This window comes from Mchenga conophoros, linkage group LG15, assembly GCF_057382185.1.
Source record: "Mchenga conophoros isolate Kocher_MC1m ecotype Shallow Benthic linkage group LG15, M_conophoros_male_GT1.1, whole genome shotgun sequence".
Taxonomy (NCBI): Eukaryota; Metazoa; Chordata; class Actinopteri; order Cichliformes; family Cichlidae; genus Mchenga; species Mchenga conophoros.
In genome coordinates, this window is record NC_140540.1 from 34,692,741 (window position 1) to 34,705,345 (window position 12,605).

The 12,605-nt window shown below is 37.3% G+C and overlaps 1 protein-coding gene across 1 annotated transcript in view; it reads right to left on the reverse strand.

Annotated features, from left to right (window-relative positions):
- Positions 1 to 519: 519 nt before the first annotated feature.
- The window catches only part of LOC146558749 (E3 ubiquitin-protein ligase rnf213-alpha-like), a 68,849-nt gene continuing 56,763 nt past the window's right edge, over positions 520 to 12,605 (reverse strand). The window contains exons 57-69 of the mRNA XM_085246754.1: positions 11,305 to 11,458; positions 10,904 to 11,078; positions 10,633 to 10,721; positions 10,272 to 10,523; positions 8,450 to 8,579; positions 8,142 to 8,219; positions 7,598 to 7,778; positions 7,034 to 7,238; positions 4,467 to 4,544; positions 3,806 to 4,003; positions 3,593 to 3,682; positions 3,171 to 3,349; positions 520 to 2,550 (exon numbers count right to left, since the gene is read on the reverse strand). Of these exons, the coding sequence (XP_085102880.1) occupies positions 2,397 to 2,550; positions 3,171 to 3,349; positions 3,593 to 3,682; positions 3,806 to 4,003; positions 4,467 to 4,544; positions 7,034 to 7,238; positions 7,598 to 7,778; positions 8,142 to 8,219; positions 8,450 to 8,579; positions 10,272 to 10,523; positions 10,633 to 10,721; positions 10,904 to 11,078; positions 11,305 to 11,458 (1,963 nt within the window). The 3' untranslated portion in view covers positions 520 to 2,396. The remainder of the gene's footprint in view (positions 2,551 to 3,170; positions 3,350 to 3,592; positions 3,683 to 3,805; positions 4,004 to 4,466; positions 4,545 to 7,033; positions 7,239 to 7,597; positions 7,779 to 8,141; positions 8,220 to 8,449; positions 8,580 to 10,271; positions 10,524 to 10,632; positions 10,722 to 10,903; positions 11,079 to 11,304; positions 11,459 to 12,605) is intronic.

Genomic DNA, 12,605 nt, shown 5'->3' on the forward strand with positions numbered 1-12,605 from the left:
TACAGATTCTCCCCACATGAGTTGTGGATTTTTCCAGCTCCTCCAGAGTGACCGTGGGCCTCTTAGAAACTCCTCTGACCAGTGCTTTCCTTGCTCAACCTAACCCTACAACTTTTATCTACATCCATGTCTCCTTTTTGTACCACATAACAATTATGTGCTACTTTGTGTTGGTCAGTCACTGACAATCTCAATCGAAAACATTGAAGTTTGTGGCTGTAAGGTGACAAAATGTTTAAAAGTTGAAGGGGTATGAATTTGTTTCAATGCACTGTAAACAACCATAAAACATAAATATGTTATTGTATTAAAATTTTTAAAAACACTATTGATTTACTCACAATGAATCATAAAATAACCAGATAATCTAAGTCAGACAGTCTCCTAAAGCTGAACAGATTTTTTTTCCAGAGGGGGTTAATTTTCAATAAGTGACTGAAAATGTGTAACTATGGCAGAAATAATACATTTTAGGTCACATGTGTGTTACAACTACTTCATTGACTATATCAGAGGAAACATTTTCCAATGTACTTTAATCTTTTAGCAGATACACAACAAATAATCAATACAGGATACTTGATATATGTAAGAAAAAATACAATTTTGTCTCTGAGTGCTGGTCAATAGTAAAAATATACTTGATAAAAAAAAAGAAAGCAGAAAAAAAAGAAGAAATGTGTACATAATCCTTCGACATAAAGGGTAAATCAACAAAGTTTCACACTATATGATTGTCAAATTCAACAATGCATTTCTGAATTTTCTAAATAACTCTTAATAACTTTTTTAGATTGACAAAATGCAACACATGAGCAGGTGGCTCATATCGAAGAAATAATGCACTTGTTTTATCTGCCTTGCTGTGTATCATTGTTTTTGTTGAGCCTCAGTGTTATTTTTAAATTTTCAAATCCAAGTATTAGAGAAAACAGATAAAATGTAAAATATTGACTTTTTATATTGATGCAAACAAAAAGTATTTGACACTGTTAGTAAAATGTAAAAATAAAACTATCAATCTTTAATTTCTTTACTAGTTTATGTTTAAATCATAATTTGTTCTTTAGCTGTAAAATAAATGCAAGAATAATGCTAAAACAAACCATAAAAACAGTGAATCATCATCAATTTTCTCAGTAAAGGAATGAAAAATTAAAAAAAATAATACAAACATAGAAGAGTAAAACCTGTTGGTTTATAAAGACAAAAAATAAAAATGATAAACTCATCCAGTTTATCTCCTTACATACTTCATGTTTGATGAAGTTGCTTAACACACAAAAATAAAAAAAAACAAAACAAAAAAACTTTCCACCACAGATAAATAGAAATGATCTCATTACTGCAAATCAAATGTTTTGTTTAAATGAACGTATTCAAGTCACTTTTATGCAAATGAACATTTATAATTTTTTAACATGTAAGAAAAAATGGAAAATGTGCAGTTTTCGTACTAGTTTATCAATCTATCCTGTTGTTACTTCACCCTAAAAGATTTCACCTTAAAACAAAAACATAATCATGTAAAAATGATATATAAAATATATCAAAGCAGTCATACTGTATATACTCTCACAGTGAATACATGAGCAGCTCACTGAGGATGTGCTTGAGTTTATTCTGCTTTGCTGTTTCATTGTATTCACAGAGGTTAAAGGTAATTTCTAATCTTTATTATAAACGAATCAAGACAAACATCAACAAGACCATAAACAAATAAAAGAGTTCAAAAAAGTAGTATGACTTAAAGTTAAATGATAAACTAAGATCTCTGGTTCAATTCAATTCGATTTAATTCAATTTTATTTATATAGCGCCAAATCACAACAAAAGTCGCCTCAAGGCGGTTCAACACACGTCATAGAAATCTGATAACTCAAGCTATTAAATGAAAAAAAAAAAACATAAAAAATTAGCAAATCTCAACTTTTACACAAATGCAAATAAAAACTTAGAGAATTAAAAAATATAAGAAAAATTTTATATGAATGAAAAAGTAGAAAATGCTCAGTATACCATTCCCTTGCATATTTATGAACGAACCACGCACATTTACATTGGATTACACGATTTTGCTTTTTTCTATGCGTATCAATCACCTATTGCTTTAATTTCTTATTAAATGGAGAAATATTATTCACTCCTTGCAGCATGATAATATTACTCTTCTTTTTAAAATTCAAACCATTCGCAAGAGAAGTAAAATAAAATGAAAAATAAAATATTAAAATGTAAATATAGTTTTTGGTTGTTGAATTGAATTTGTAAAATAATTCCAAAAACAAATGAACAGCACAACACATCCTATGATTATTACATCAATAAATGCAGAAAAAATACCTTTGTTTACTTCTTTAGATAACTAATATCTCTCTATGCACTCATTCAGTTGATCACTCATTCATCAACTCCTGTTTGGCTGTGATGGTGTATTTCCAGGTCTCAATTATCTGAGACAGCTTCACCTTTTCAGAGAGGTTTTCCTCCACGTAAGTAGGGACTTCTACTTCTTTACGATCCATGTAGGCACTGACCGCCTCCTTCAGACTGTCAAAAGAAAGAATATATTCATTTAATAGATAACTTTACATTGGAGCAAATAATTTTTTACTTAGCAGGAAAACTAAAAACATATTATAATAAAGACACACTTTTGGTATAGACAAGGCCAAACGATGGGGCACTATAGTGATGTGGAATAAAATATGCATAAAAACTCAAAAGTAATTGGACAAAGACCTTTTTAAGATAGCTTTGCCTCTGTACGCCATTGCAGTTGATTTTAAATGGAAAATTTAAGACTTGATGGAAGTGCAGATTTTTTTTTTAACTGTTTAGGAATTACAGTCATTTTTATACACAGTCACACATTTTCAGAGACTTAATTGAAAATTAATTAGACAAACTAACACAGTTTTAAATATAAATAATTTTAAGTTTTTAATACTTAGATGAAAATCTTTTGTTTCATTCTGACTAATCTATAACTTTATGCATATCTTTGCATCTCTGAGATCACTCTTATATATCCATATTTTGGCTACACAGGATCATCTGCAGTGACTGTGAGGCTTAGGATGCAAATCGTTCTTCACACCTGCTAAATCAGGGCCAAAAACAACCCTGGCATTACCAAACAAAAATTTGGTACTATACAACAGGTTTACCTCCATGATGGATTGTAGTCCTCAGTTGCCCGTAGGCGGCCCAGGCGCAACAAGAGGAACTCATGCATCTCAAGCAGCCACTGGTCCACATTTCCTCTGGACATGAATCCTTTCAGCTCAGTCTTGTTTTTCTCAGTCAGTGGCACCTGGTACTCGGCTGGATACCCCGAAAAGGGCTCCTTTTTAACAAGACATGCAGTCATGCATTTTGTATGTATATGGTAGATGGATTGGCATATATGGTTAATGGTCATACTGACCATTTAGTGATTTTTTTAGTACAAGCCACATTCATTTAATCTAACACTGAAGCTAAGCTTCAAAACTTACAATTTATCTATGCTTAGTGAAAAATAAGCATATGATGTTTAATCTGGCAATTTTGAATCTGAAAAAAAAAATACAGCAAAAATCAAACTTACTCTTTTGAGTTGCAGCATTTTTTCAGAGTTGAGAGAGGACAGGACTTGCCACAGACAAACACATTGCTGCAGTTCACATTTGCTAAAAGCCTGCAAAAAAGTGAAAACCCCTCAACAACTTATAAACAGTTTGTTCTATCTGGTTTTTGTCTTATTATTAATATTGATGTTTGACATGTGAGGCTCAGAGTGAAAGAGTGTACATGTAATGACCTTCAGTATGTGATGATCAATGCTTTGGTCCATCTTTAGTATTTCCTGAAGGTAAGTGACCAGTTTCATTGTGGGATCACCACCCGTCATTGAGAGGAAACCCAGAAGCAGCTCCACAATCTTGAGCGCCTCGCACACCTCGCTGTAGGAGTCCAGCTGTCTGGACACAGTATTCTGTGCCATAGATGTCAGAACACTCTGATAGAGAAACAAAAATATTAGCGAACCTCAAAGACACAAGTTATGTAAATCCCTTTATTGCTGTGTGCATGCACATGTACATAAATATCAAATGTAAAGCTTGAGTAGTACTTTTAAGTCAAATACAGCTGGATGAATGTCAGGAGTATTGCTTTATTTGCTGTAACTATTAGGCCTGAAATAAATCTGTGATTTGGTGAAAAACAAGAATTTAATCTGGTATAACTGTAATAATCCATTACTATCTAAAGTCCACATATCATGTGTCAGTGCTTTTGCTGTTAACTGGTACTGTTAGTTATTGACTCAGCACAAACCAAGTGAAAATAAATTTGTTGTTTAACCTGGAAATTTTGTACCTTAAATATGTATTTTGGGTTTTACACATAGACAGCTATAATCATGTAGGGTTGTAAAGTACATCAAAGTGTAGTGATAACTTGCTAACGCAGTACTGTACCTGTGGCACTTTTCCATGAACAGTTTTGAAAATGGTTTCATAGTCTCTCTCTTGCGTGTTGACCAACGTGGGAATTCCCTTAATGAAAAACAGGGGGTTTAGTGAAGGGGTTTGGTTTAGGGATCACAAAAAAGCAGTTTTAAACAGAATGGTTTTGAGCTTGGATTTCAAAAGTGGTGAATCAATATAAACACATAGATATTACTGCAAAATAAGTATGACCACACAGAACAGATACAATATGAGAACTCAAATGATGAAGTTAACCAGCACAATAAATAAAATCTCTGTAGTGAAGTGGTCTACACATTTGATTACACTATTTGTTTGTTTAACAATGTGCTGCACAGAGGTCTTTACACCCACATCTACATGCTGTAGCAATTCCTGTGATAAAAATTTGGAATAAACAATAATAGCTTAGTCTTGCTTGTGTTTGTATTGTTTTTAGTTCAGCTTCAGCTTGCTCCCTGCCATCTGTTATGACCAGTGTTGGGTAAGTTACTTTAAAATAGTAACTTAGTTACATTACTAGTTACTTCTCTCAAAAGTAACTCAGTTACTTCAAGTTACTCGTTACTTTCAAAGTAACTAGTTACTAGGGAAAGTAACTTTGATTTTACTCAGAATTCTCTTGTTAATGTGTTTCTTCCATAACTTTGCCAATCTTCTAGCTTGCTTACTTGCCACAAGTGCACTGTGCCACCTACCAATAGAAAGAAAAAGATAATGTGCATATTTCCACGAGAGAAATCCCACGCCTGGACCGTCATTGACTGCTGCCATGATTCTAGCCTACGTCACAGTGTCATCTGCGCCTTTTACATCCAACACAAAAACTGCAGTCGTGGTGCTTTCGATTGTACTCAGAACTCGGAAATTCTGCCTTCCGAATAGGAAGATGTAGGCAACACCAGACTGCAGATGAGCTGCATACAGGGCTGGACTGGGACAAAAAAATCATCCCGGGCATTTTGACTAGAGACTGGCCCACCATTATAGGAAAAATCATAAAGCCTTTGAATGAAAATAAACACTGTTGTGACAGTGATGTACACTGTCTGATGGTATATATGCATCAATCTATCAATCGTTTGTTGTAAGACTCAGATAATTATTTTTTAAAAGCTAGACATTTTAAATGAGAATAAGAAAGAAAAGTATTTCTTTGTGCCCCCCTTTCCCTGTTAATGCCCTACCTGCCCCCCTGGCAACACTTTGCTAGACCCGCCCCTGCACAGTTACCAGCTGTCAGCTACTTAGAAAAGGATCCTGGGGTTATTTGTCTCTCAGAAACAGTTCATAACTTCCCTTCAACTCATTCATGTCACCTAAAAGGTAAACCTGTTTCTCCATCACCTGTTCAGCTCTGATGATCCAGTAAGGACATCTCCTGGTTTCATCTTCATGTTTCCCTCTCACCACATAACCAAACCATATCATGACCAGCAGCTTTTTTGCAGCTGTGGCTCCAGCAAACATCAGCTGATACTAGAAATTAATATTAAATAAATTCTAACAACAGCTGATCAAACGTGCTGCTGTTGTTTAGCGCGACATCCGCTGGTTTCCTCTTTCGGCGCAAAGTGGGCGATAAACACACAAGAGCCGATCAGCTGATCACTGATCAGTTTTCATGATTGAAGTAGAAACGGGAGAGGGAGGGGGGAGAATGAGAGAAGAAGAGGCAGCTGTGCAACGTAAAGACACAGAGTAACTCCAGCTTTGTGTCTTTTTCATTGTAGCTGAATTACGGGACAAACTGTTCCTTTTCACCTCAATAAGAAACGCGTAATATTTTCTCTGAATACCGGACGGGACGGTTGGCAACTCTAATAACTTATGAACAAAATAAAGTTCAACATCATTAACTTCATAGCACCCACCCAGCTGTATAGAAACTCCGTCATGCTAGCTAGCACGCAGTACGGAAAAAGTCAGAATAACGAAAATAAACTCCACCTAAACTTGGTTTATATCTGACCCAGAGAGACTGCAGGTCATAACTTCTTACCTGAAGTTCAGTTCACACTTGGACCGGCGGCCGCCTCGGGTCTCTTTTCCTTCTGCGTCCCTTTTCCTTCATCCACCTGCGGGCCTCCACCACTTGCTAATGTTACTGAATCTGTGGAAGCTCCGCGATAGCCACCACACGAAGTAACGAGTAACGACCCTATCTAAATCCCAGTAACGAGTAACGCGTTCCTGATTTTGGCATAATAACTAGTTACCGTGCTCGTTACCACAATAATAACGTAGTTACTGTAACGCGTTACTTAATAACACGTTAGTCCCAACACTGGTTATGACAGAAGTTTAACAGAAAGTGAACTTCCTTCTCATTTGTGCTTTTTAGATTTCAGTATGTTGAATCATGCAAAAAATAAAAACAAATAAATATACACTAAGGGTGTTGCATGACCACCTTCAAAGATTCATTCTGAGCTTGAAAGATCCCTGAAGGTAATGCACAATCCAGTCAACACCAGATCGTACAGTAGTTAGGAATTTGGGTCATTTAAGGTGTGGGACACATGTTTTAACCAAACCAGGCTGTGGGGACTCACTGCGCGGGTAATGAGAGGTTTTCCCTGCAGAAAGCGGGTGAGGATCTGCTGTTGGATCCTGGGCAGGTCATACTCAGATATTGTCTCGTGGCCACGTTCCAAGCTGTACTGGCAGTTGGACAAAACCAGAGGAAACAGGTCCTTCTCCACATCATAGCTGATCACATGCTGCTCCATTAGCTCCAACAGACTCACTGTGTAGTCACTGCAGACATCACAATGTAGATATGAACTTTAATCTTCCAACATTTCTTTTCCAAATAATTTTGAATAAATGTTGGTCTAGAATGAAGAAAAATGTTTGTTGAGCAAAACTTAACTGTATTATATTTACAATATATAATATATCAATAGCATCGACTCAGTAATTGGTTATGTGGCTCTGTGTTTCTATGTCAAGCTCCAAGGCGAAAGGAAGGATTTTTAATACTAACACCTGTGAATGATACTCATTTGACTCACCTAACTTAAGACTATTGACGTTTCACTTGAACTTCAGGTAGAAAATAGATAGGTAGAAATAAAATGCAGAATAAATGGTACAACAGGTACAGAATAAAGTACCTGTTGTCCTCTCGTGTGTGACGGTCCACTGCATTCACCAACTCATTGTGGAGAGTCACCAGATAGCTGACCAGCCCTGTGGCACACAGGCCTGGACCCTGCCGACGGGGCAGGAGGTACCTGAGGTCACTGTCCAGGTCCAAATCCCTGCTGCAAAATTCTTCTGGAATTTTTATTTCATCTATAGTTTTGAAAGGACAGATAAATAATTCCTTATTTGTAATACAGCTTTTTCCATTACTTTGACTTATGTGGTATATACACAAAAACATCAATTATTGTACTCGACTGTAGCAGACAAAATGATGACTATTGTCATGTAGAGTACACTGTAAATGTATGTTCTCACAGGGCAACTGAAATCAATCAAGAACTGCACTGTTCTTTTAAGTTAAATTGAAGACATGTTATTCATTTATTTATCTTTTTAATTTCAACACAATGCACAGAACAAAATAGTTTAAGAAGAGACAAGAAAATATGTAATAACATAAACAGATTGAATGTGAAGGTGAGACAAAGAGCAGGTTAGTGCTTTACTTACTGCCGGTCACAGAGACTCTTAGCTCATTCCATGTTTTCAGGAAGGTCTCAATGTGTTTTTGATACCATGGGCTCATGTCTGGAACAAATAATTTAGAAACAGTGACTAAAAACTTAAAAAAAAGACAAAAGGCAAAGAAACAGTGAGTACATTTTTATGACATGAAATGAAACAGAGAGAAAAAAATATGTCAGTTGTCCCTGCAGCAAATATTAACTTTGGTGATAGATTTTGTTTTTGATTTCCAAATGAATACAAATTAGTACAACAGTCAATTGTTCAAGTTTAAGTCCATCTAATCTCTGTACCTGTTTGCTGATCAATAAATTCTCTGATGGAACCCGCGATCTCTTCAGTTGCATTCTGGTACTTTCTCACCAAACGTTTCTGCAGCATTAGGATTTCTGGGAGGAATTTGATATGTCGAAATTCTCTTTCCTGTAAAAAGAAGTTTAGATAAATGGCTATCACATCTTTGGTCATTTCTAATTCTGTTACTGAGAATATTGACCCACTTATTGAAACTTTAAAGAGTAATTTATTATGATTTTATATATAGAATGTCAGGATAATACATGTTGCAAAGTAATACTGTAGTTTAATCAAATCTATAGATTTCACAGGTTTGGCTAATCTGTAATTCCAAATTAGCAGCAGGCACAAATGATTGCATGTCTTTATATGCCAATTTGGGCTTGTAGTCTGAAGTCAAGCTACATGTCAGCCCTGTGATTGGATTGTGAACTGCCCAGAACTGACCCCACCTTTCTATCAGTGTTAGATACTGGTGACCCTCTATAAGTAAAACTTTTAGTGCACACAGGAAATAATAGTAATAATCAATAATATTTCTAAAATAGTTTTAGAAACAACATTATTATGAATAATGGGATTCAAATTGGAAAAAAGAAATCAAAGCAGTGAAAGAGCTCAACTACAGAAAAATCAAAAGTCATAATATATAAGGACAAATTTGACATTTAGTCTAAATGTAGCCCTGGCTATATAAATAGTTCATTTATTTTGATGGTTGAATGTAAATGTTATGTGTGTTTAAGAATGAATACAAATGTGTGTTAATTAGATGCACAGCGTTCTTATTTGCATTTTGAGGTGTATGTCATTATTTTCTGTAATGGTATTGGTATGTACTACAGTTCCGGGCCAATCCTGAAGTAGTCTCAGGTAGAGTGGGTTGGAGTAAGTGGGGAGCCGTGTTCACTCCGCGGAAAGAGAGAGGAGAGATGAGGAACAGTGTCATGTGGACGCAGAGTTCATGGGAAGGTGACAAACTTTTATTTTCAGGTTGACGATCAGTGTGAAAGCTGTAGTACCCTACTGTGAGGTAAATATGAATCTGTGAGTTGTGTTTGAAACTCATATATTTACTCATATATTTAGCAAATGGTAATATTGCAGTATGTAATAGTATGTAAATCAGCATTTAGCTGGGTTATTTGATTTGGTAGGAGGAGACAGAGCTCTTGCTGGCATGCCAGAGAGGTCCCTTTTGTTGTGCTTATGTGTTAATGTGGGAACACGTGGATATGGTAACTGCGAGTGCTGCTGCCGCGCCCTGCTAGTGGCCTTGACCCAGTTTCCCCCGCTATCCCCTTGAACTGCCTGGAGGTGTGAGTACTATTGTTTGCACGTGCTTTTTATTTTACTGCTTGGCAACAAGTGAAGCGGCCAAGTTGTTTTAGGTCCCAATGCACCCGAGCCACGACTCAGGCCTGCAATGAGGTGTTTGTTAACACAGAAAGACTGTTGCAGTTAAGGAGTGTATGTGGGCCCACCATATTATTTAATCATTTGGTTACAGTTGATATTAGATACCTAACCATTGCTCGACAACTTTATTAATGTTACTTATTTTCTTTTGTTTTTTAGAAGTATTTTATAATTGACCTGCTTGTGTCTGGTTTATTTCCATATAGTCTATTTTATTGCACAATTCATGTCACAAACATCAAAATGGGAGTATCAGTAGTAAAGACCCCTCTCAATAGAACGTGGGGCGGGTGTTACATAAAGGTTGCACAAAAGGAAAATTTCAGGATTGTTTGAAATGCACAAGAGCAGTGAATTCCAAATAATTTTGTGAAAGCGTTACATCTGTGAGACACACACCTTCTGCAGGAACCTCCAGAGCAGGGGGAGCTCCTCCTTTTGATCATTAGTCTCCATAATGTGTGTGAGGCTGAGCAGCGACAGCCTCTCCCTGCAGCTCCACACTGCTGAGCTGTCGACCTCAGAGCCCTGTTGCAGTGAGGCGAGGAAGCTACAGTCATCACCGTGGATCGTCCTTATGATGAAGTTGGAAGATACACGGGAGTCATTTCTAATGGTTCCCTTTGCCTCTTGTAGGAGTTGGTCAAGATCCTGGACACAAAATATTGGCAAAGGCAGTTATGTACAAATAAGACTGAAAAAATATCAGTTACAAAATGAAAAAAGTCAAAACATGTAAATAGTGATTTTAAAGAATTACCTTCAACTTTGGTGTCATAATATCTGTAGCCACAGTAGTCTCCCAGGTGTTTCTGGATTCTTTGGATGTAAGGTGAGGGTCAATAGTAGCTAAAAAAAAGTTTACATAGCCCTTGGTTAAACAGTCAAATACCAGTTTCCATATTTGTTGACATTTAATCCTCACAAACAATTCCTGTCTAAGGAGGTCTGCTTTATTCAAATTATTATTAAGTTTCTTTTCACAGTCTTTTGTCCTGCCATGTATGTCCTTTAACAAATGGCTTCCTTACAGTTACTGGCATGTGGTAGTTCTTGAAGTGATCTGAGCACCAAGTGAACAGATGTTACAGTGTCGTCAGCTCCTTTTCCCAGTGCCTGTGACAGCTGTTCAAGATCCTTTATTATGTGCAGCCTGAGAAACAAACTGACATCCTCCACAGGTGGCTGGATTATCTGTTGGACAACCTGAAAAAAAAAACAGTGGATAATAGCATCATACTACATGCAAGACAGCAACATCGTTCATTGAGTTGAACTATTTTGCAGAATATTAATCAGTGAGCTACACACAACCTAAAACAATGCTAGTCTCACCAAGTCACCAAAAGCTGCTTAAATATTACAGCTACTGTACAAAATAGCTTTAGATACTTTATTTATGATGGTTAAGAGCCTCTAAATTAGAGCTCACCTGAGGTTTCTCTGAGGCTCCCAGCATCATGGCGAGATGTGTAACTAGCCGGACCAGAGTAAAGGGAGTCAGAGACATGTTTTTGGTATCTAAGGCATCTGGGTTGTTTCTCCGTTGAGGGTCTCCCAGAATGTGACCAGGGCGTGTTTGATCCCTAAAACAACAGATTTGCATGAGTAAAAAGTAGAGTAGGTCTCCTCCCAGTGCAAAACAGGTGACATTTAGAAGCGCAAGCACACATGTGAAAGTTAATACAGGGAGTGCAGAATTATTAGGCAAATGAGTATTTTGTCCACATCATCCTCTTCATGCATGTTGTCTTACTCCAAGCTGTATAGGCTCTAAAGCCTACTACCAATTAAGCATATTATACTTAATATGTATCTCTGTAATGAGAAGGGGTGTGGTCTAATGACATCAACACCCTATATCAGGTGTGCATAATTATTAGGCAACGTCCTTTCCTTTGGCAAAATGGGTCAAAAGAAGGACTTGACAGGCTCAGAAAAGTCAAAAATAGTGAGATATCTTGCAGAGGGATGCAGCAGTCTCAAAATTGCAAAGCTTCTGAAGCGTGATCATCGAACAATCAAGCGTTTCATTCAAAATAGTCAACAGGGTCGCAAGAAGCGTGTGGAAAAACCAAGGTGCAAAATAACTGCCCATGAACTGAGAAAAGTCAAGCGTGCAGCTGCCAAGATGCCACTTGCCACCAGTTTGGCCATATTTCAGAGCTGCAACATCACTGGAGTGCCCAAAAGCACAAGGTGTGCAATACTCAGAGACATGGCCAAGGTAAGAAAGGCTGAAAGACGACCACCACTGAACAAGACACACAAGCTGAAACGTCAAGACTGGGCCAAGAAATATCTCAAGACTGGTTTTTCTAAGGTTTTATGGACTGATGAAATGAGAGTGAGTCTTGATGGGCCAGATGGATGGGCCCGTGGCTGGATTGGTAAAGGGCAGAGAGCTCCAGTCCGACTCAGACGCCAGCAAGGTGGAGGTGGAGTACTGGTTTGGGCTGGTATCATCAAAGATGAGCTTGTGGGGCCTTTTCGGGTTGAGGATGGAGTCAAGCTCAACTCCCAGTCCTACTGCCAGTTTCTGGAAGACACCTTCTTCAAGCAGTGGTACAGGAAGAAGTCTGCATCCTTCAAGAAAAACATGATTTTCATGCAGGACAATGCTCCATCAACGCGTCCAAGTACTCCACAGCGTGGCTGGCAAGAAAGGGTATAAAAGAAGAAAAACTAATGACATGGCCACCTTGTTCACCTGATCTGAACCCCATTGAGAAC